Source organism: Pseudochaenichthys georgianus, chromosome 23, assembly GCF_902827115.2.
Source record: "Pseudochaenichthys georgianus chromosome 23, fPseGeo1.2, whole genome shotgun sequence".
Lineage (NCBI taxonomy): Eukaryota > Metazoa > Chordata > Actinopteri > Perciformes > Channichthyidae > Pseudochaenichthys > Pseudochaenichthys georgianus.
In genome coordinates this window covers 19,765,248-19,790,540 of record NC_047525.1, presented here as the reverse complement: position 1 = coordinate 19,790,540, position 25,293 = coordinate 19,765,248, and the positions used below count along the sequence as shown (strand labels likewise).

At 42.2% G+C, this 25,293-nt stretch overlaps 1 protein-coding gene across 2 annotated transcripts in view; it reads right to left on the bottom strand.

The window, feature by feature from the left end:
- Window positions 1–1,900: 1,900 nt before the first annotated feature.
- Window positions 1,901–25,293, bottom strand: part of tafa5a (TAFA chemokine like family member 5a) — a 182,243-nt gene continuing 158,850 nt past the window's right edge. For both annotated transcript variants that reach the window (XM_034112339.2, XM_034112340.2), the window contains exons 3-5: window positions 22,554–22,681; window positions 11,722–11,941; window positions 1,901–3,334 (exon numbers count right to left, since the gene is read on the bottom strand). In XM_034112339.2, the coding sequence (XP_033968230.1) occupies window positions 11,933–11,941; window positions 22,554–22,681 (137 nt within the window). In that variant the 3' untranslated portion in view covers window positions 1,901–3,334; window positions 11,722–11,932. The remainder of the gene's footprint in view (window positions 3,335–11,721; window positions 11,942–22,553; window positions 22,682–25,293) is intronic.

The window sequence follows — 25,293 nt, the reverse complement described above, 5'->3', positions numbered from 1 at the left end:
CACAGGGGTGCTTTCACATAGTCCCCCAGAAAAGAGAAACAAATGCGGCTTTGAAGCTTAAAAAAGGACAAAATACACCTGAAATATACTAAATATAATATAATATACTAACTGCATTGTATTAGAGTAGATATGACTCCCTAATTTAAACTCTACAAGTCTCCTTATTGCTCCTGCTTATCGTCTTGACTTTAGGAAACCCTGCATTATCCTGTCCTAAATGTACTAATCAAATATAACACATGTAGAGGCTGAAGGTACAAAACCTTAAGGAAAACCAGACAGATTCAATCCGATGCAATTGAAATCTTCTCCCCCGTTTCTTCCCCCCACAGTCAGTCTTTTACTAAGAGACGAAAGCCCCTCGGTACTTTGAAGTCTCAATTCCAGGTCCAGATATGTTTCTATTTGCAGAGTTATGTGGAAGGACAGCAAGATCCTTGTTAAATCTCAGAGTGACAGTTAAGTGCATACAGGTTCAAACTAGGATTTAGATAAGAGTTGTTAACTTGTTCACATTCTTTAGACAGACTATACTGTAAATGTCTTTCAGATTCTTCAACATCTATTCTGAGACTTTTTTCATGTTTTGCAATGTTGCTATGTTATTTTTTGTTATTTTTTTGACACAAATGTTCCTTTTTTCCGTATTAACCTACTCTGACATTTGTTCAAATATTTTACTGAGCTGTATTGAAAAGCCATATGACAGCATGTATCATTGTAAATAAGAAATGTATAGCTACTAGTTGCACGTTATAAATATTTTCAACTTCTTTCAATGTGATGACCTGTATGAACTCTGCTGTGGCTGGGGGGGGGAGGGGTCGTCCTCTTATCACACTGTTGGTGGTTTGATTCCCGCCTCCTCCTGTTTGAATATATCAGCGTCATTGAGCAACACACAAACCCCAATTGCACCTCATCTCCGCCACCATTGGTGTGTGAATGGTTGAATTAGAGGCACTTCATCCAGTAAGGTTAAAAAGAGGCTGTACAAATGCAGCATATTTCTATTTATATGCAATATAAAATGTAACACCTTTATCTCGTTTTTAAATGAGCATTTCTCAATTATATTTCCAGTCTCACCAAAAATGTGTCATGATTTGCCAGAGCTTGTTTTATAATCACTGCTGACCGGTAAAGCTCATTGAGACGTTTGTGTGGCATTGACTTACCTTGGATGACATATTTTCTTGGTACCTTGTACAGAAATGTTGTGAGTTTTTCAAACCTTAATTTCATCCTTACTGTAAATATGAAATGTTGATGTTTATAAATGTTGTCCGTGTGTCGTCTGAGCTGGGATTGGTCGAATCCTCCGTGAACCACAACAGGATTGGCCGTTCATCCTTCTGAAGTTCTCCTCTGCTGTTTGGTAAAGCAGGTTTTAGTTGTTCTGATACCTGTTGAGAAAACATATTCACAACTGAACCATTTCTACCACAGTGTCGACTGATTGGCCAGAAACAGATTCAGACTTTTACGTGGCTTACTTCGAGGAGGATACACACTAGAAAAAACCCACTTGAAATGTTTAAGATGGCGGTACAAAGGCGATCAAATAGTTTCGTATTTTTTGTTTTAGAAGGAGAAGGATAAACAGAATGATGTATGTATTACTTTTTCAGAAACAAGCTGTCTCCATTGTCCATTAATGGGAAATGTATTATTAATAACACCAGTCATGTTCTGATTCCCCTTTATATTATCTTATTATTTTACCTGCTAAAAACATGTCTTTCCCACCTTTATATATTTCCCTCTGAGCAGGATTTCATGTCCGATATCATCTGGCTATTGTATCACCTTTTAGTCACTTTCTTTGTGACCGAACACATTCAGAGTAAGGTCATGTGAATATTCCCTTGATGACCATCTAAACTTGCAGGGGACGTTTCTTTTTCATGTATTTAATTTATTCTTAAAATATTCCATGATAAAAAAATGTATGTAAATGACTCTAATACTTCTGCAATGCTTCCTCTGCTTTCTCTCTGTCTCTCCCGTTTGTGTTCATCTCTGTCGCAGAGAGGCCAGATTTGTGCGAGAACAAACACAAGCACAAAAATAAATTAAGAGATCAAAACCCATAGAGAGGAAATGAGTCAGTATTCCACACCGTGTACAATACAATATCATAGCAAATTAGCAGATTTCAATGGCTTCCACTACCATAGATTTACAATGTTCAGTTGGCTGCAGACCAGTCCTCGATAAATTGTGTCACTTTCCTTTTTTTTCATTAATGGTTCTGATAGACAGTGATTTGTAGATGACCATGAAAAGAAAGCAGCTACTGAGGTGTGAACAGAAAACCTGGGACTAAGAGCCAGCAGTCATGAGAACAACAGCATTTGTTCACATCCTACTAAACTGCCATTGTGACCACATTTTAAGTCCGATAAGCTTCTCTACAAAGGTACAACATATAAAACTGTTAAATATATAACTTTTTAGGGCCTTTCAAAATACATTTAATGACATTTCTTCACTCCTTCTTTTCAGACTCCATAGCATTTATACTCTCTGTAGATGTCATCAACTCTTTGATATTATTTGCGCTCTTGATCCAACTCGACGTCGCTTCCTGCAAAGTGTCCCAACCGTAGCTACTGAAAAATGCAAATCAGATTTTTTTTTTTTATACACAGTTATACGTATGTAGTACCTATATCTCCAGTTTCAAAATACAGTGGTGGGCTTAGTCTGAAAAAAAAAAACGTCTGGAAAGTTTTAAAAGTACTCCCGTGATTGTGCCACCGCGTCGCCATGGCGACACAAACGCCAAGTTCACAAAGTCTCCGTGTGTCTTTGTCATAATGATCACAATTGTTCTTTTGTTCTTTGGTCTATAAAAATATGGGAGGTTTACTCCAGCAGAAGGCCTATTCACAGCAGAGAGCGCTCAGTTTTGTTTTGTAACGGCCTCGCGAGGTGGTCCGAGAAGCAACAGGGTCCGGTATGTCTTCGCTCTGGAACTCCTGCTCTAGAGGCTATGGAGAGATATGTGAGGAATCCCTTGTTCAAGCACTTCCAAACACATTCCTTCCAATGAGGCAAAAAACCATTCGTGGGATCTTTGAAGGTGCCCGATGCTCCGTGGCACGAGCAGGCGCTGCTTATTTCACAGAGCAGGCAGATAGAGCGGAGAGGAGGTCGACGCTTTGACCCAACGACAGAGAGCAGGAGAGAGCAGTGACGAGCCCGGGAGGGGGGGGGGGGGGGGGGGAGTGGTTTACAGCGAGTCGTTTGTCCGGAGTCCGGGGGCGAGCGCACTCCCTCAGACAGTCACCGCCGGGTTTGCCCAAATCTGGCTGTGTTATGAGACCTGTGAATCAACGAGAACAGAGCATCAGGGGGGCGCACACGGACAGTCAGTCTGTGCAGCTCCTGACAGAAGGTCACTATTAATGCAATATATTATTTCTACTGCTTCAAGGTTCAAGGCTTTTATTGTCATGTGTGCATAGCTACAGTGTAGTTATGACAGTGAACATCTTAGGTCACAGGCTCCTCCAACAGTGCAACACAATAAAACAGTGCAAGTAAATGAAATAAAATAGAATATAATAGAAATAGTGCAGAATATATGTTGCAAAAGTTGTACATTGACCACTGTGTGTTTTAAAATATTAATGGCAATAATGTGCTTTTAATCTTGAATGCAGCAGGTACGCTCATCTTTTGTTAAACAGTTGAAATCTAAGTTATAAAACCTGTGCACTATAAGCTAACCTTATAGCTTGTTGTAAAAAAATTGCACAAAATATAGCATTTTATGAGTAAACTTGAGGGGTTTAGTGCTAGCTGCTTTCCCCACGTTTCTAGGCTTTTTTTGCTAAGCTAAATTACTAGCTGCTGACTGTAGATTTACATTTATTATTCATTCAAAAAAGTGTTATTCATCTTTGAAACTAACTTCTGGCAAGAATATTTTCCCAACATCTTTTGGAAATAAAAGTTTGTCTTTGCAGTATACTGTAAGTGCCTCACCTCTTTGTCATATAACCTTCAAAGAATAGTTTGATATTTTTAGAAAATATTTATAGAGACAAGAGTTATAATTAAGCAATAGCTCACGACAGGCCGTCAGTTTTATATTTACATTTCTTCCGTTACGAAACAAACTTACAAAGCATAAGATGGAAACATTTAAGATTAACTTCGACCTCCCGGGGGTCTTACTATGGAGGAGTGGATTGAGGAGTATATCTCCAGAGAGCACCTAAAGGACGACATGCAGAGCTACGTGAAGAGCAGGCAGACCAACTGGGAAAGGACCACCATTCAAAAGCTTTCTGATGCGGGTCTTGAAACAAAGCAGAGAGATGATGAGCGTCAGTGGCCACAGGTGCAAAGCTCTCTCCAGAGCTACTGGAAGCCCAATCTCGGGGACCGGAGAAAGTGGAGCAATATTCTCACCACGCCAAGCAACAGCCTAGAACAACCTCAACCTATACAAGTGACCTCGTAAGCCATGCTACTGATGCTGGACAGGTTTTCAGTGGCTGCACAATAAACAGCAACAAACACATGAATGTGAATAAAGAGCCAGATAATGGATCAACGCTCTCTGTCTAATGTGTTCGCTAGCTGTTAGTGTTGTTGCATAGCAACCACCTCGCACTATGTTTCGTGCAGAAGGCAACGGAGGGACTATTTTACTTTGAACATCATTATTCACTAATAGAAACTATTTAAATTAGAGTGTGTATTTTTCTTTCATATTGCCACACTTGGTAACCGTTTTATAAAAGCAATAGCTCACTTCAGGCCGTGATATATGCTCATTATATCACAGCTAAGGGGGTTGAACCACGCCCCCTAGCTGTGATATAATGAGCATATACCACGGCCTGTCGTGAGCTATTGCTTAATTATAAAACGGACAAGTCAAATCAAGCAATCTGATTGGTTCTTAGCCGTGATATACTGATCGTATACCACGGGTAGAATTGTAAGTTACTTTTCACAACAAGTCAGTGTCCCTCCGCGTCTGAGAAAAACAGTATACCGTTGAGCAGAAAAGAAAACTGCAAACTGGAACAAGAAAGCAGCGGAGAAGTAACGGGCAGAAACCCTCCTTTGTACGCAGCGGTCCAGACATAGACATCAAACGGCAAAACATATTCAGTGTGTAGTTCCTTTGGCATTAGGGCATGGATATCTAGATACTTTCCAAGGTTTGACATAATGAATTGTGCTACTTTTAAAGCAAGCAGCGATGTTTTCAAATCTGTAATCAAAAAGGTCCGCAATAACGCTATCGACCAATCAGATTGCTTGATTTGACTTGTCAGTTTTAGAAGTAAATTTAAATTTCTTCCGTTACGAAACAAACTTACAAAGCATAAAATGGAAACATTTAAGATTAACCTACCGGGGGTCTTACTATGGAGGAGTGGATTGAGGAGTATATCTCCAGAGAGCACCTAAAGGACGACATGCAGAGCTACGTGAAGAGCAGGCAGACCAACTGGGAAAGGACCACCATTCAAAAGCTTTCTGATGCGGGTCTTGAAACAAAGCAGAGAGATGATGAGCGTCAGTGGCCACAGGTGCAAAGCTCTCTCCAGAGCCACTGGAAGCCCAATCTCGGGGACCGGAGAAAGTGGAGCAATATTCTCACCACGCCAAGCAACAGCCTAGAAAGTGTGGTCCCTAGTGGTCCGTGAGTATATTGGTAAAATTTCACATTTTAAATAAATAAAAGTTTTCCGCACTCTCGCGGGAATATCTCCATAATGGAGCGAGCAACACCTTCATAACACATGTTGCCACTCGTTTTTACCATTTGCAGGCGATTTGTAATCTGTTCTAGAAAAACGATGTGTTTTTGGATATTTTTGGAGTTCGGTGGTCCGCGAGTGTTTTTTTATTGGTTAAGTGGTCCTTGGTATGAAAACGTTTGAGAAACACTGGCCTAGAACAACCTCAACCTATACAAGTGACCTCGTAAGCCATGCTACTGATGCTGGACAGTTTTCAGTGGCTGCACAATAAACAGCAACAAACACATGAATGTGAATAAAGAGCCAGATAATGGATCAACGCTCTCTGTCTAATGCAGGGCTCTCCAACACGTCGATCGCGAGATACCGGTAGCTCGCGGGCAGCTTTTCAGTAGCTCGCCGCTCGATTATCGATTATAGCGTAGTAATGTTGCTTCTTGATTTTTCGGCAGCGGCTGGACAATAACGTTTTTTTATTTTAGAATTGTTTCTGTCACACGAATATAAAATTGGTCCGTGACGCAGAGATCAAGGAACAGACGTGACAGCGGCACAGCGACACCACACACGGAGCAGTCTGCTTTCTCCGGCAGCATCAGTCCAGAACCAACAGCACAATGACCCGCTCTGAATCAGTCCGCGTCGCTGCGGCTCAGAGACACAGGCATTTGTGTTTTTGGAAAACACTCGTTATCGTCATGTCAGGTTTTTGGTGGATTTAATCAAGTCTTGGATTGCAGAGTATGAATGTCCTCTTGCTATTTTCAGTTGATAAATACTAAAGTTTGTGAAGGCAGGAGGAAAGCTTCCGCGATCACCGTCTCCTCTCCGTTCATCCAAACCCCGCCCCCTCTACTAATAATGAGTGACAGGCTGATAGTAACCTGATAGAAACTTTAATATTCACTGATTGAGATGTGATGAAGCTAACTTAATCTCATACATTCATGGGATTCACGTAACAGTAAGACAGAGAATGTAAGTGTGCACCCACATGCACTATTTTTGTTTTTATAATGCTGCTGTAAATACTCCTGTTGTCTGCTGTGTTCAGACTCAAGTCCTGTGTGTGATGCCACATTCAGGACATTCAGTGTCCTTTTTTTAACAGAAGACCGTTGCTAGAAGCTGCAGCTAGACTGCAGAAGCATTAGGTTTTTGTTTTTTACGATGGAAAAATGTCACACACAGATATAGGGAGGCTAGACCTAACAGTTGATTTATTATGGTGTATCATTTCATGTCAAGACGAAGAAAAATATGAAAAAGATGGCTGAACTGTTCAGTGTCAATCCTGTGGAGAAGGAGGTTTTAAATCTCCAAAATCATGTTCAGCTTAAGTCTCAGCAAAACTCACAACATTTCTGGAGCCTTATAGACCCAGAAAACTATAAGAACATCACCAAGCAGCACTGAACATGTCTGCTTTATTTGGTTCTGTTCTACAGACCTTTGTGAAGCAACTTTTTCTGACATGAATGTAATGAAATCTAAATACAGAACAAGACCGACTGATGAACATGTAAATGACTCTTAGAGTGAACCTAAGTGGGTAGGTACACTCCAGCATACACCTGTATGGTGGACTCCATGCAGCGCCAGTCATCTCACTAACTGTAAAAAAGAGTGAATGCACTTATTTTACACGTGCCATAAGATGCTTGCAAGGTGGTGATTAAGGCGATGTATTTACTATGTGGGCCATAATAAGAAGTGAAAACATTGTCTTTTTCTCTTGGAAATTTATATGAATTTTCAGTGATGTACTTGTAGCGCTACATATTAATATGTGAGAAATTGTCGTTTTCTTGGACCTTCATGTGAAGTTAAGATTGTTGATAAGCTTTAGGTATTGCTATTTCACACGTACGTACAAAAGTAGCTTAATTCCACTGATGAATGAATGTAAGCGATTTGATGCAAGTAGCTCTTGGCCACTTTCATTTTTTAAAAGTAGCTCTCAGATGGAGAAAGGTTGGAGACCCCTGGTCTGATGTGTTCGCTAGCTGTTAGTGTTGTTGCATAGCAACCACCTCGTTTCGTGCAGAAGGCAACGGAGGGACTATTTTACTTTGAATATCATTATTCACTAATAGAAACTATTTAAATTAGTGTGTATTTTTCTTTCATATTGTCACACTTGGTAACCGTTTTATAAAAGCAATAGCTCACTTCAGGCCGTGATATATGCTCATTATATCACAGCTAAGGGGGTTGAACCACGCCCCCTAGCTGTGATATAATGAGCATATACCACGGCCTGTCGTGAGCTATTGCTTAAGTATATAACATTGATCATAACATATTGTCAACACCCGTCTAGATACATTTGATTAAGCTCAATTTTCATTTACATTTCTCTTGGCTTTCATGCAATATAACAGGCAGATATTATAATTGTGCCAATCTTCTTTTGTAACTCCCAGCAAGAAGAACACATTTTAAAGAAAGAAATACTTGTTTTTAGGGGGAATCATTGCACATTGTGTGTTACTATAATGCTTGTGTACACCCATTGCTCCTCACCAATTGAAGGCGTTAATACCACAGTATTCTGGTAGAGTGGTGAAAAAACAACAATTCAACAGCTTACTCTCTGTCAAACTGAAGTGTTTTGCCGGTCACATATTTAGGATTCTTCAGCGGGTATAATCCAACAACAAAGCCAGTCTGGCAGAGCAGACACTGAGAAACAATAAATCTCCCAACAGAAAGACAGATCTGGAAGCCTCCCCACCATCTGGCCCCCGCCAGTCACACAGCCAACTTGATGGAGGCGCCAGTGCTTTTCAAGACTCTTGAAGTTTATTTCTTCATAATAAACTCTTGATGACTTCACGCGGGGGCTAATTGCCATGAAAGGGGCAGGTGTTGGAGGGAGCTCTAGCATGTTTCACAGATGACAATGTGTGATGCTCTAGCAATAATAAACATCGCAATAAGCTTGGGGATACAAATAAATAATGTCACGGTTGTGTTGATGCTAGGCATGGAATAGAGCTATGTGCTAACTGCTCGGCTTTAAATGCTGCTCAAAAAAATGTAATTCAATCCCAGTACTCTCCCCTCTCAATACCTTCTGTGGGCACGCTGTGATTACAGTGGCACCAAATGGTCCAAGTGCCACGGACAGAATCATAAAATAGAAAGATTGTTGGAGAAATCTCAAGGAAATGGAATTCAAAAAGACAGTGCTGTTTTTCCGATGGTAATTTTCTTATATTCTCTGTAAGGTTCTCTCCCTTTTTTCCTGACAGCCACACTGTTGCAAACGATTCCCCATAAATCTCCCACACAAATCTCATCTCAGGGAAATGCAAGCGTTCTATTAAAAAATAAAAAGGGACGAATGTCAGATGAGAATGAGATGGATTTGGCCCTATGAATACAATTCACAGGACCTAGGAGATTATTACCTGGGGTTTATCAGCAATCGAGCATATTACTCTATTTTATACCTCATAACAGCGGCAGAATATTCTACATTCTCGCGACAGAGGAATGCAGCGCTGAGGTAAATGTGATGCCGAGCCCGTCTGGCTGTAGGACACGTGGGCAAACAGTGAGGACGGCGGGGTCTTGTTATCCAAACAAGGCTGAAAAGAGACTTTTGGAGTGCAGGTGTCTTTGTAACAGGAGGGGACATAATCCATCTGTGTTAATGTCCAATTTGTGCAGGCGTCTCTTGCTATGGAGCTAACAGCCGCTCCACTCAATACATATTGATATGTACACAGCAGCATTCGATGGAGGACAAGGAAACACATTTGATTTCAGGGGCGTTACTTAGAAGTTCCTATCCCCGGGCCAAGCTGAGATGCTTCCATGTCTAAATAAGTGTGCGGTTGTGCTGCCTTTCTTATGCATTTTGCATGGGCACTCAAGTGAAGGTGCGTGCATGCAGCCACATCTGTTAGAACTAAAAGGGAATTATACACAATACATATGGAGGCGCTCTCCAGCTGGGAGCTAAAGCAAAGCACCGAACACATGGCTCCGGCTTGACATTTCCTCCCCGCGTGAACTCGCACTGACTCGCTCCAAAATGTCACGGCGCTGTGAAAATTGATCTGCGTTGCCTCTCCAAACTCTTTATCGAGACTCTGATGGATGTGAATGATGCCGAATCTCAGGAGTGATGCGGCTGATTAATTAACGAATGATTGATCGGATGAGTTTGTACACCGGCTGAAAGCGTCGCCACACTACTGCCGAAAACATCAGCTAATGGGAAAGAGGCTTTTTCTTCTCATCTGTCATTCTAAAGTGCTCACGTGTTCTGCATCTTGTTCCTGGTCCTCGTGCCCTCGCTGTTTATTGGAAAGCCTCGTGTAACTGAGCCCGCTCTCTCTTGGATGCACAATAGCTAGATGAATATTCATACGTGAACTTAGGAATGATCCACAGGTTAATGAGGAAAGGGAAATCTCTCATTACACGCTGTGAAAGTCGGATGATGCCTGAAGCAGCCGCTGAGATCAAAATACATGAACATGTATGCGCAGGCCTCCAGGCGCTAGGCCCCATTCCACATTAAGAGAGAGTTCAAAGCTATCGGGCGTGTTATGTCATTATCAACCCTTTCATAACACATCTCTTCAGAACATCAAAGCAAACACAGTTCACTATCTGCTTTCTACAATGTGATCAGAACTTTAATACTCAAGAGGAAACATTAGAGCAGATTTACTGCGTAGGAATTACAAAATGTCACTGATTTGGTTCATAACTAAAATATGTCCCCCCCCATTCCCTCGATACCCTTTGACGCAAAGCCGATGCTAATGCATTGTAAGCTACTGCATAGCATGGCACTGCATGACATCAGATGGTAGCAGGCGATATGGCGTTCTTTTATACTGTATATTATGGGATCAGATGTTTAAATCCAATCTTAGATAGCCTGCTCCGTTAGTAAATAGACAATAATCTATTATATGACGCACTGGGAGAAGATCTGATCTATTTATAGTGTCAAATCTCGTGAAGACTTGCTGTCTGGCCTGAAAAGCAGCTGGATCAGATTTCTTTCCTCGAAAGCGAATCATAGCTCGGGCCATAAATGCTGACGATATTGACCGACAGGAAGAGCCTGTTCTTTAGAAACTCTGAGAGCAGGCATTTTTATGACTTTGGCCTCATCTCTTTTATGGCTTTGTACACTGAATTTACTACATGGCTACTCTCTGTTTTCCAATCACATGCATTAATATCTGTCTGGCGCCTTGTTTTATTCCAGCACACAGACGCCATCTGACACAATACTTTAAAGACAAGGCATGCCAATAAAGCACGGCAACGAGAAAGCTGAAAAATAAACCGATGGGTTTTAGTGGTATCGCTGCACACATGGATTTTCTGTGTTTAAACACACACTGGGGACCCGTCGAGCTTATGGAAAAATTAGTAAATCAAATAAAGGCATTAAACAAGCAGACGGATTGTGTTTGGATTTATGTGCGTGCTTGTTTGTGTGTGTCTGCGCTTTCTGTTGTGTAATGAAATTAATCAGATTCTGTAGAAAATCCATAAAAAAAGGACAAAACTCAATTACCCACTTTATCGTTTCCCATACAAATTGTATAAGAGCAGAAGGTAGACCACACATATACTGTATGGTCATTTTATTGTTTTTAAATAAAATACAAAATATGTTGAAATAGAAATGTTTCATATTTGGTTATTTTTTGTTTATTTTTAGGAAATAAATATATTTTAACATTTGGTCATTTTTAAAGTAAATCAATAAATAAAATTACATATTATAAAAAAAAAAGCATATTTCACAATTGTAACTGTTTTTTAAAAATATAATAAAAATGTTTTTTGATAACAATTACTCACATATGGTTATTTTAACTGTTTTTAAATAACAAATATTTTTTTCGATGCATTTGGTCATTTCTACAGTTTTTTTTAATAGAATTTGATATTTTAAGATGGATATAATAACAATAACAGGGGAAGGTGTTTTGTGTTGTACCTTGTTTCCTCCAGGGGGCTCTTGGCGCTCTGTAGCTGCTTGTGTTGCTTCCTGTCTTTGCGGGACCAGGGTTTGAGTGGAGTTGTTGTGATGTTGTTGATGTTAGTGGTAATGGTGGTAAGGTGGTGTTGGCAGATGGTTTTTGGCTGTCTGTCAAGGGGTCATCAATGCTCTCCATAGTGCAGGAGTGTCGAAGGGGACTCTTGTCGCGTCATAGAGCCTGTGGGAGAGGAAGAGGGGTAAAGGGTTATAATTTTCGTCCACATTTACACACAGTCACAGCACCATCACCACCACCTTTATAAATCTAAGTAAAGTAAAGTGTCTTGAAAACCTGATGAGCTGTTCTGTGCTAGTGTGTCCCAAAAAGACTGCTCTGTGCATTTGAATATAGAAGTGTGTAAACAGGGTCTGATTTGGTTTGACAGCAAAGCTCACATTAATGCGATTGTATTTCCATGACATTTAGTATGCAGAGATTCAAAGGTTTATTAGTCTAATACTAGCAGAATGACATTACCATCCGCCTGCTTTGTGTTTATGGCTTATGAGTTACATTACATTACATGTTATTTGTTAGACGCTTTTATCCAAAGCGACTTACATACTCAATACTGTGGGCAATCCCCACAGGAGCAATTTGGGGTGAAGTGTCTCAGGGACACAACGACATGCTGACTGCAGTGGGACTCAAACTTGCTACCCCCTGATTCGAAGTCCAGCACTCAGTTAATATTAACATTCAAACACACTATACTAACATGGCCGACAGCTAAGCATAGCATAATTATGAGTCATCATGACGCTGTAAGCATGGTAGCATGCTAATCGTCACATTTAGCTCAAAGCACTGATGTACACAAGTACAACCTAAAAGTATTGCTGCATTACTTACATTTATGTTTACAAAATAGTGGCCTTTAATTCTTCAAATAAAAACAATAGCTGAGTGTATTCCACAACTTCATTAGCTAAACAAACCATTTCAAAACCAGTAGATTATCAGATATCAAAGCTAAAAACACACTTTTTCGAAAAGCTTTCATTTGGAGATATGACATTTTCTCTTGAACGTTCTCCATGCTAATATGCTAGTTGAAATACACCTGCAGCTCTTATTACTGGGCACTGTTAGCAGTACATGCACAGGCCAGCTATCATCCCATTTTATGAAATCAGTTTCCCTTTCTTGGCCACATGGAAAGGAAATTATGAAACTGGGCAGTGTATCACACATGGGTGGGCTTTCATTGTCTAGCAGAGGCTCACTTAGCAGATCAATCCCACAAGCTCCTAGCTGCTAATCGGATGCAAACAGACATGCTAACAGTCCCAACATTTTTTGCCCGGCTTCCAAAAATGGCGGATTTAGTATTTTCCGAAACGAGACAGGATGTGCCGACTTCCTGGAGACACAGCTCATGGGGAGCAGCAACATCGCCTCTCTCCCTCTCTCCCTCGGCCTGTCTGAGGTGGCCAAGCAGCTGTCTTCTTAGCAGTGATTCTGTTCAACCCACTGTTGGATGTGCCGAGAGGGCCCAAAGGGATCAATTACCAATGCCGGTACCGACTCAGAACCGCGGGGGCTTTGGTGGTGGGGTCAGGGAGATCCCATCAGGCAGCATGAACTATATCCACAGAGACACTGACAGGAAGGAACAGAAAGGAAGTGACGGGAGTGGGGGACTGGTAAATGTATAAATGCGTAAATAGTCTGGGAGACACAGACGGCCCCGGGGTTTGTCATGTGACCTGTTTGTGTGGGGAGGAAAACAGGCTTTATGTCCACACACATATAACAAGTCTGTTTGATGAGTTTTACCCCCTCTCCACAGTGTATCAAATATTCATAGGCTCATAGTATCAATCATTATCACCATGCTCCAACATGTTTCCTTTATCCCGACTCCTTTCTCCTCTCCCGATATGTCTTGATTACAGTAATCACAGTCTTTTTCTCAGGAGCTGCCACTTCTGTTCAGAGCACTCTGCTCGCAGCCTAAATACCCCAATCAGGACAGAGCTAATGAACCGTATGATTAAGACCTAGTTACACGTTTAAGGATCTGCAGCCATTTCGATTGTTCCAGTTCCTACATTTTGAGTCACTTTTTTCTACGAGTTAAGTTTGTTATTTATTTTCTCTAAGATTTTCCAGTTCTTTTTACAAGGAACTAGTAATTGTTACCAGGGTTCATACACTTTTTCACAAATGATTTTCAATGACGTTTCCATTAAAAAAGAGGTGCGCTAGTGAGCACGCAGCAGGGTTACTGTGCGGAGCGCATAAAGCAGACCCTTCACGCGATAGCGAGGGGTAGAGCAAGGGATCGCAATGCCGTCGGGCTCGTGGACGGATTAAAACAATTAAACCTAAATAGCTCGCGAATTACACTTTGGCGGCCGTTAATATACCTGGGCGGCCCGCCCAAGTAAACAGTGGCGGAGCTGGGAGGTGGCTGGGAGTGGCCACGGCCACTGGCTATTGTTTATTGTTATTTACTTTAAGATGTTTATTTTTAACCTATCATTTAAAAACTCTTATTTAAATGATGTGTGTGTGTCTCTGTATTCCTGATGATACACTGAGAGAATGAGCTCATAGCGCTGCTGATCACCATAAGCTAAACAGTCTGTATATTCCATTACATTTGTATAATGTAAGCTTCGTTGATACTTTGCCTGCGGGAATACGAAAAAAATAGTTAGATATATTGAATATTATTTGATCTATTCCACCACTCTCTCTCTCTCTCTCTCTCTCTCTCTCTCTCTCTCTCTCTCTCTCTCTCTCTCTCTCTCTCTCTCTTTCGCCTTTTTTCAAATGATCCGGTGCTCTTTTCTGGCGGTTATGTACAGCCCTGTATATAACACTACAGGAAAGGGTAAACTCTAAAAAGCATAATAGGGCCTCTTTACAGTAACCCTCCCAACCCACAGCGTGGGTATTGAATTCTATGGAAACAAAATGGCCTTAATGAAAAAAAGTCACAACAAATAATTTTCTTAAGCACTGAAAGGCTTAAAAACAATCACAGTCACAGACTGACTTTAATAATGTTTTCAATGTTGTACGTCTGACTGGCCCAGATTCTCTGTATTTCACTCACATTGCTATTTTTGTCATTCACACTGCTTTTCTGTTTTGTAAAAAATGAAATAAAAAATGTTCGTCTTATCAGTCTGTCACAAAAGCTGCCAGATAACCCAAGGTGATTTTGTTTTCTCCTCTAATGGCGCTCTCACTCTTGCCTCTTTCTCGCCGAGCACCCTGCGTCGGCACATGCAGAGAGAGATAGCTCCTTTTGTCCTTTCATCTGCCAGTCTAAAATGGTGGAGGGCACAATGCAGAGCACCCTCCTCTCCGGAGAGAGGCGGCGGTAAGCCTTTCACAGGGAGAAGGAGGTATAGGAGATGACTGCACAGACTATACATCACTTTACAAAAAGAGAGTGCTTTGGAGAGGCAGTATTTGACTGTGGTAACTGTGTGATAAAATGTAAATTTGAATCATGTAGTGTCATTGAGGGAGGAATGTATATTTGGAGTGGGGAGTTAACCCCTTGTTAGTGCCTAAAAGTGTTACTCTATCTGGTGATTAGCTGCTTTTAAGCTTTATTGGGGGACGTTTCAAATTGTGTCGTCAGGACACTGGGAATATTGTTATGGTAGTGTTGCATACTATAAGTGAAAACAGACACATTATTTTGTAACTACACGTTATTTAGTAGCTCTGTCGGAATAGGAACCTTAAGGTAGATTTAACATTTAACTGTTTAAAAGGGTATGCACACCCGATTTTAAACAAATTGTACATGGAGCCAACAAATAATCTCGTCCATTTGACCAACTCAGTCACTTTAAAACATGTCAAAATAAGCCATGTGTTGGGTCACTTATCCACTTGGGTAGGGGAAGGCTAAAAAGGCAAGACAGAAGAATGACTAAACTTAATTCACCGAGGCAGGGAATTCACTCAGGTTCAGGCCAAGTCCCATAATACATGAGCTATACTTTTTTTATTTTCCAAACATGGCCATAAGTACCCTTTTGGTCTATAACTGTAAAGTATTACCAAGAAAAAAACATAATTGAATCATCATTTTGCATTTGTTATCCAATGATGCCATTACGTTTTATGGCGAGAACGTGCTTAGCTACAGTTGCTAAGTTATGATTGGACAATTGTCATTCAGGGTTGAGGTTTAGTGAACGGACAATTGCCAGAACACTTGCACATTTGTTATGTTTTGGCAGATATCTCCGGCCAGTACTTCTGCAAGTGATTATTTATCATTTTTATGCCCATTTGTGGTTGCCATAAAGCATTCTTTTTCGCAGGCGTCCCCTTTATGTCCTCAGGAGAAACAAGAAAATAAAATTAAGTGGCTACTGATGGCCGTGCAGTTGAGTGTCCGTGCGTATTTTATTGTTTCATTAATGCAGTTAAGGGAACCTGAGGAGCTCATTTATAGTCATAGAATCTGATATGGTTCATTTAAGGGATTCAATTTTCTGTTAGGTCAATTCTTTGGAGGAGAAACTTGTCACTGTGCTGCGAGACTCTTGATACTGAAATAAATGATGTGCTCTGGCTTCACAAGTGCACCTCTGCTGATATGTGTCCTTTTCAGTTGTGCTTCTAATAAAAGTAACCTCACTCAAAACGTCACTGTCAACGGAAAGCAATGTACATATCAATCTTCATATGCTTCTTCTGGAGCTGGCCCTAAAGAAAAAAAAAATCCATATTGTGTTTTTATTGACAGGTACAGCGTGTACTCTGCAAACAGGGTCAGACTAAGATGAATGCACAGCGAGGGGGAGAGAGAGGGGGGCAGAGAGACAGGGAGGGGGGCGAGTGAAAGTGAAAAAGGAGTCAAGCGAAGAGAAAGTATGCAAGGACATTATTTTTAATCTGAGGCAATCAGCGGGAAACACAGAGATTGAAGGGAAACACACGGCACACATCAAAATCTGCCATGCAATTTAAACCGAGCTGTCTTGCTGACTTGAGGTAGACAAGAGGTCTGCGGTGTCATCCTGGACAACTGTCTCCATCTCGTTTGACAGAGAAAACACACACTCTCAAACATTTGTCCAATACACACAAACCGCCTCCTGACATTTGTCCAAAATAGACCTTTATGGGGTTGAGTCAGATTGACTTGGCTTAGTCAAATGCCCCGAGGGATATGTCTGTTTGTCTGCGTTGATGTTTTCGCACAAACACCTGACGGACAGGTCGGACATGCTCACTGGACCGTGCTCCTTCGGCGATATCGGAGCAGCAGTTTGGGTCTAACCTTGAAAAGCCTGAGGGGAAAGGCCAATGTGTTCAAAGTTACCCAGAGGGATTCTGAGAAGTAAATTGTTTGTTTTTGTTCGTCATTCTCCCTCGGGTCAGAAGATAATAAGAGGTTGATGTAATGTTTCCTTTGGAGAATCAGCCTTAACCTTTAATGCATTTCAGGCGAAGTTATGTGCATGGTTGAGTAAAATCAAGTCAAATCCTTTGGGATTTTTGCTCAATTTGCCCACGATTAAACAGAGCGGCACATTAGGTCACATTGTCACGATTCTCATGTAATGTCACGATCTGTCTGTTTTGTGTTTTGTCTTGTCTAGATCTGTCTTTGGTTTTCTGTCTGCGTTGTGTTTTGTCTAGATCTGTCTTTGGTTTTCTGTCTGCGTTGTGTCTTGTCTAGATCTGTCTTTGGTTTTCTGTCTGCGTTGTGTCTTGTTTAGATCTGTCTTTGGTTTTCTGTCTGCGTTGTGTTTTGTCTAGATCTGTCTTTGGTTTTCTGTCTGCGTTGTGTCTTGTTTAGATCTGTCTTTGGTTTTCTGTCTGCGTTGTGTTTTGTCTAGATCTGTCTTTGGTTTTCTGTCTGCGTTGTGTTTTGTCTAGATCTGTCTTTGGTTTTCTGTCTGCGTTGTGTTTTGTCTAGATCTGTCTTTGGTTTTCTGTCTGCGTTGTGTTTTGTCTAGATCTGTCTTTGGTTTTCTGTCTGCGTTGTGTCTTGTTCAGATCTGTCTGTGGTTCCCTGTCAGTTTCCCTGGTGTGTCTAATTACCCGATTGTGTTCACCTGGTGTCCCTGTGTTTTCTCCTCCCTCCTCACCTGTGTCTTGTTTGTATGATTAGTCTTGTGTGTATTTAAGTTCTGGTTTTTCTGTCTGTCTTTGTCGGTTCGTCTTTTGTTGGTGACTGAGTTCACCGGTGAGTGTTCTGTTTTGTCTGAGTCAAGTTTATCCTTGAAATAAAGGTTTATCAGAGTTATCTGCATTTGGGTCCTGCTTCCTTCACTCAAACCGTGACAGTACGAACCGACCAAGAAATGGACCCAGCAGATGATCCATTTGAGGTGGAACTACAACATTTTTCCTTTTATTTGGCTGGCTGCTATGATTGGTGGAAGGGAGCGTCCAGTGTTCTGCAGAAGGAGGCTGCTCTGGTAGAGGCGCACCGGTTGGCTATGGAGAAACCAGACTTGGTGAAATTCTTACCTGGCTGGATTTTGAACTTCCTCTGGGTGTGTGATTTCCAGCCTGTTGACTACAAACGTCTCGGTGTGTTCCGTCTGGAGTCAACCCGTGCTTCTGCCCCAGTTCCTGCTCCTGTCCAGGAGTCGTTTTCTGGAACTCGTCTGGCTTTTGGAGGTCCACGGAGCCTTCAAGTGGCTTCTAAGAGAAGGAGTCGCAAGTCCAGGCTAGCAGCCCGAGCCCCAAGAGCCATGATTCCGGTCCCAGTTCTGGCCCCAGCGGCCATGGTTCCGGCCCCAGCAACTATGGTTCCGGCCCCAGAACCGGTCCCCACAGCCATGGTTCCGGCTCCAGAACCGGCCCATGCAGCCATGAACCCTGCTACATAACTGGCCCACACAGCCATGGTCCCAGCCCCAGTCCTGGCCCCAGCAGCCATTGCTCCGGCCCCAGCAGCCATGATTCCGGCTTCAGTACTGGCCCCAGTAGCCATGGTCCCAACTCCAGTTTCGGCTCCAGAACTGGCTCTCCGGCCGACGCCAGCTCCCCGTGTCCTGTCGGCGTACCGGCCGACTCCAGCACCTCGTCTCCTGTTGACTCTCCAGCCGACACCAGCTCCACGAGGCCTGTCAGCGTACCGACCGACACAAGTTCCCTCTCAAGTCCCCTCTCGAGTCTCTTCTCGAGTCCCCTCTCAAGACCCTTCTCAAGACCCTTCTCAAGACCCCTCTCAAGTCCCCTCTCGACTTCCCTCTCAAGTCCCCTCTCAAGTCTCCTCTCCAGTTCCCTCTCAAGTCTCCTCTCGAGCTACCTCTCGAGTCTCCTCTCGAGCTACCTCTCGAGTCACCTCTCAAGTCACCTCTCGAGTTCCCTCTCAAGTCTCCTCTCGAGTCTCCGTTCAAGTTCCCTCTCGTCCTGCCAACCCTGTGTCCTGTCCCGTTGGGGGTCCCGTCGACGACTCTTCTGCCGGGGGTCCTGCCAGCCCTATGTACTGTTCCGTTGGAGGACCCGCTGAGAGTCCTGCCAATCCCATGTCTTGTTCCGTTGGAGGTCCCGCCGTTACCTGTCTTGCCGGGGGTCCTGCCAACTCCTGGTCCTCTTCCGTGGGGGATCCTGCCGAAGCCTGTCTCACCGGCTCTGGTTCCTGTCCGGCCGACACCGGGTCCTGCCCGGCCTCCGGAGCTGTTTGGTCTTCGCCCTCGAGCCCGGCCCTCTGTGAGCCGCGGTCTTCGCCTTCGAGCCCGGCCCCCTGAGTGCCGCGGTCTTCGGCCTCGAGCCCGGCCCCCTGAGTGCCACGGTCTTCACCCTCATGCTCGGCCCCCTGACTCTTCCTGCCGCTGCCTTCGCCCTCATACTCGGCCCCCTGAGTTTGCCCGCTGTGGTCTTCGCCCCTCCATGGACTCTACCTTGCCCCCGGGCCGTCCGCCCGAGACCCCCACCTTGGACTTTGCCTTGCCCCCGGGCCATCCGCCCGAGATCCCTTCCGGGCCCTCCGCTGTGCTCCTGGGCTGGCCCAAGACCCGTCCTCCAGACCCCCTCCACCCACCCTGGTGGCCCTAGTTTTGTTCACCGTGAGTGTTCTGTTTTGTCTGAGTTAAGTTCATTATCCTTGAAATAAAGGTTTATCAGAGTTATCTGCATTTGGGTCCTGCTTCCTTCACTCAAACCGTGACACACATGAATGAATATTTTCAGAAGAATTTTAAATAATGACCCCAAGTCTGCTTGTTGTAAGTTATTAGAGTCCTTGACAGTGAAAGCTGCTTAAACACAGACACACACATACAAACAAGGACACACACACACACACACACACACACACACACACACACACACAGATAGGCACAGATGAGTGCACAGAGCCGTCCAGCCATTTGACTAGCTGTCACCGGGCTTAAAGTAGCCAATGAAGCGAGCATGAAATACCTGTCACGTCTCACATATTGTCAGCGTGAGCCGATGACATTGACTGACGTCCTAAGCAGGATATGAAATGTGCATGTAGGCCAAAGCGTACAAGGCCACCCTTGGCAGGAAAGCAGGGACACATATTCATAACTCTGAATATGCAAGCAGCTAAAAACATCAGTAAGAACACTTTAACATCGCATCTATTAGTCTGACACACACACAAGCTCTTATATCTGTCAAATATAATAAATGGATCCAGCTATATGTTGCCTATAAGTGTGTGTGTGTGTGTGTGTGTGTGTGTGTGTGTGTGTGTGTGTGTGTGTGTGTGTGTGTGGCCTATCTGCCAGCCCAGATAACAAATGACTTTGTAGGTGGAACATGTCACGACTGTCAGCTCAGTCTCCACAAACAGGTATAGAGAGACTCACGACACATTAAGGGGCACAGAGGCTGACTGATATACCTTATTATCGCAGAGTGTGTAGCTTCTACGTGTTTGTGTGTTTGTGTTTGTCTTTTAGAAGGAAGGCATAAACAAGTTAGTCAGCTGATGACTAAATCATGACAGATGCATTAATGATGCCCCACCGGCCCTTAGTGTCCACCCTATGACATTCAAAGATAGGGCAGCTTGTGTGTGTGTGTGTGTGTGTGTGTGTGTGTGTGTGTGTGTGTGTGTGTGTGTGTGTGTGTGTGTGTGTGTGTGTGTGTGTGTGTGTGTGTCTGTGTGTTGTGTAACATGCTACTCACTGAGACTTCTTTAATTGGTACAGTATAGAGCGCATATACAGAGCAACAGTGTTTATGTGTAAAGCAGTGGGAGGATGTGAGGCTGCTGGAAGGTGTGTGTGTGTGTGTGTGTGTGTGTGTGTGTGTGTGTGTGTGTGTGTGTGTGTGTGTGTGTGTGTGTGTGTGTGTGTGTGTGTGTGTGTGTGTGTGTGTGTGTGTGTGTGTGTGTGTGTGTGTGTGTGTGTGTGTGTGTGTGTGTGTGTGTGTGTTGGACTGAAGTGGAGAGGAGGATGCTTGGAGAGCTGGAGATAGGATTTGAATGGGAGGCTTCTCAGCGAGTACAAGTGGCAGCTCCCCATCTGCTGCCATCATTAACATTAAGAACGTTCCTAATTCAAGCTAATTGCTGGTGACCGAATACAGTTTGTGGAGACGAGCTGAAGATGAGGAGAAGGGGGAGGGAAACGTTCTCAAGGCATGGTGAAGGGAGTGCTCAATTGGTTTTCTTGCTGTTATCAATAAGCCCTACTTGTGGCTGACAGTTGAAGATAGGGCTCTTAATCTGCAATCAAATGTAATGAACACTCTTAAATGTTCTTAAATCACTCAAGAATCCCATGAGTATGTTGTTCAAAGCCGCAATACTTTTACATTAACCATTTATTATCTGACTATCTGTAATGTCAAAACGGTATTCTGTAGTTCCCCTCAATTTAATAGAGTATTTTATCGTCTTTCAGCTCATTGTTTTGGTTTAAAGCTGACCATCTTCTCCGTGACAAAGTTCAAATAAACCAAAATATTGTACTTGCCCAGCACCAAACGGCAGACAATACAAGTTGGCATCAAGCTGGTGATCATAGAAAAATATTTGGCAGCCACAATGTTCCCTGGGTTTAGGTGGAGACCAAAACAGAGCTAAACACGGAGTGAAAATTGCATCCAAATGAATGCTATTATGTTGCTCTGTGTTTGCTCATATGTGCAAATAGTCAAGTGCTAGCCTGTTAGCCAAAAAGAAGCCATCTTAAGGTATTGGTCATACCTGAAAAAGTAGGCTGTAGAAGCAGAGGTGAATTTATTTAAGTAACGGTGCCTGTTGTAACAGGCAGATTCCGTTTTTTTATTTTAAAGTATTTCTATTATCATGTACATTGTTTCAAAAGTAATGTTTTCAGAATCAGAATGTCTGTATTTGTCCCACAGAAGGCAAATGTACATTGTTATAGCAAGTAAAGAGACAGAGATAGCGTAATATTAATTAAGAAGCATGCATAAAATATAAAAAATAAAAGTAGATATTCCACAATTTATAAAATACACATCCAGTACCAGTAACAGTTTTGACGTAGCAGCCAAGTGAAAGTATTAATTAAAGGTGGAAGTATATATTGTACAGCTATTTAGTGTTGTATATAGAGCATATATGGCACATAAGTAGTATTGCAACAGGGGTGCAACATAGTCGTTGTTGTTATATATGTGGGGGGCCACCAGGGGCCATGATGGTTGTACAGCCTGTTCAATCATTAATGCGTCCCTAAGTTTTTCAAATTGTATTTCCAGCATAATGGATTTTCTTTGCAAAAACTTCAGTCTGCAGCTCTCTTGTTGTTCTCGGCACCACTGAGGAAGTAGGTCCACACGTTTTGCAAACACCCACTTGTTTGTGTAACCCTGGGGGGGGGAATTGGGAACCTGAACTCACCGTGGTGGTTTTGACTCGGCCTCCGGGCTGTGTACAAGTCCAGCCAGATTTATTGACTAACAGGTCACAGCCCTCGTCCTCCAAACATGGCACCATCTCACACCACTGCTTTTTCCGAACAATACCAGCTGCAGAGAAACAGGGAAAGGAGGGAAAGAACGATTAGAAAGGTGAGAAAGAATTGCAGGAATAAACAGATGAATAAAAATGAGGAAGAGAGTCGGTTGCAGAGATGTAACGATTTAAATAGAGGGGGTGGGTTGTGGGAGATGGGCATAGATTCCACAGGATGGACATTGATGGAGAAGGGGAGATTTGAGAAGAATGTAGAAATACATTTAAATGGAGTGAAAAAAGATGGAGGATGTTGAGGAGGGGATTGGAGGAGAGATGAGAAATGCAGGTGGATGAAGAGCAACGAAGTAAGGAGACAATTGAGAAATATGGGAGCAGGGGGTGACAGGGAGCGATGAGGGGAAGATGGAGGAATCAGACAGATGGAGAGAGCTGTGATCAGTCAGGTAAATAAAATAACATGACATCACAAATTATATTTGGTTTACAGCCTTTCTTGCACTCTGCGACATTTTACACAGGATACACTATTTGGTAGCTTCACCGCAAGAGGCATATACAGCTATTCAAATGTGTGACATTTAATACACTCGCCGAGATGTTGTCATGACATGTCCCAATTTGTATTTTTTAATACTGTCTGAGTCTGCTCTGCTGTGTTTTGGTTGTCTTTCAGAAAAGCCCCGGGCTGCAGCTCATTTGTACTGAAGGCTTCAGGAGGTGTGCAGGTGCAATGCGATATTTCAATTCAACGCATTTATTTTGGATTCTAATATTGAATCATCTCTTTTAGGTTTTTAGCATTTTTATACCCACATTTCCTTTATTTCTTCTAACAGTAAGGAGTTCATGCACTGAGATAAGCTCTTTTCGCGTGGCTCCTTGAAGCAAAGTGTCACTGAAAGCATTCTAACCGAGCAGCAGGAGCTCTTACAGTGCAAGGACAATGACAACACCTCTCACTGCCACTTTCTCAGAACGCTGGTTAAATGATTTGTTGTGTTCTTTGTGTAAATCTGTTTACTTTGCTCAAATAAACATCACTATTAAGATAGGAGTGATATAGCAGCGAAGTTACATACAAAAAGCCAAAATGAAGGAATGAAACCTCTAACTCCTGCCATTACAAAGGGTATTACTGCAATGCAAACATGACCAGATGGACAGAAAAATAGACGACACATCACTATTTCCTGCGTTTAAAAAATACAGTAGCTTATATATAGTATCCACTTTCAGTTACAACGGTGGTGCTTTTAAAATCACTATAATGTAACTGCTTTGAAAGAAGACAGGTGATATCAATTAACGGCACTTGAGCTCATCTGACTATGTGGGGTGGGTCAGGATAACATCATTGGAAGTGACTGCTCCATTGTCACTATCTTTATAAAAATAAATAAAGGAAAGTGTATCCTCTATCTAGCAACAGCAGGCATTTCCCGAAAAACAAATCAGACATAATGTATGCTGTTTCTGCTAGAGGCTGTTAGGCTCAATAAATCATCACTCAGCATGTCCATTCAAACTTTAATATCACGTACACACATTGCTACACTTCATAATTACAGCTTGGAAAAAGGTGCAAGAGATTTCATTGTAAAAAAACGCTTTCTTTAAATAAATATGTTTGGGCCCAACAGAGTTTGTGAAATATAATGGCTGCTGCGTACGAAAAAAGTCTATTTAAGGGTCATTATATCCTTCCTTTTCTTTTCCCTTCACTATATCTGTAAAGCGTCTTTGAGCACCTGTAAAAGCGCTAACAAATTAAATCTATTATTATTATTATTATTATTATTTATGTGGTGTATTGAAGTTCTATTCGGCGTACACTCACTATGTAAATCAAAAAGACATTAAAATGTTTTATAAAAAACTAGATAACATTTTTGATCATTAGAGAATAAGGGCCAGATACATGAAGACAGACGTTCATGTGCATTTATGGGTGAAAAAAAATATCATTCTTGAATGGATTGCTATAAAACAAATGAGTTATAGGGCATATATACATAATACTATATTTACCATAGCTCAAGGCATGCTGGCTCTCTTACAAAGCATGTGGGGATTGTGCTCGGTTCCATATCTATACATTTGCTCTAAGGGCACCTTGAGTAGCTGTCGTAAACTCACATGTATATCATATGTGAGCACCATACCTAATGCTAATACCTGTTCCCCATAAACAATAGTTATATATCAATCAACTCATTAAATATGTATAGCTTCTCAAGCACTACATGGCTAAATAATGAAAGAACCATGAACGTTGTGTCAGCACAGTTAAGAGTGAGCTTGAAATTGACACCAATGTAATGCATTATTATTGTTGAGTGCTTTTTGCTGACATGCTACTTGATGTTAAATTACCTGCCGCTACTGTGGTTTGCCTCAAGGCTAGCTCCACAAAAACAATCTAAAACGTGTGACTTGAATGTTTTCACTTTGGGGACAAAGTTGCACATGGGAAACAAAGCAATTATAAAAAGCGAAGGAAAATGGGAAAATTATCAAGTGTTGTAATATTTCATTTTACCTCGACTACATACACAACCACATTCCTCCACAAGTACAGAACTGATAGATCTCGAGTTTTTGCAATAGATTCAATGCTGTTAAACCATGTAAGCCAGTTTATTTCTTGCTATGCAATAATGCT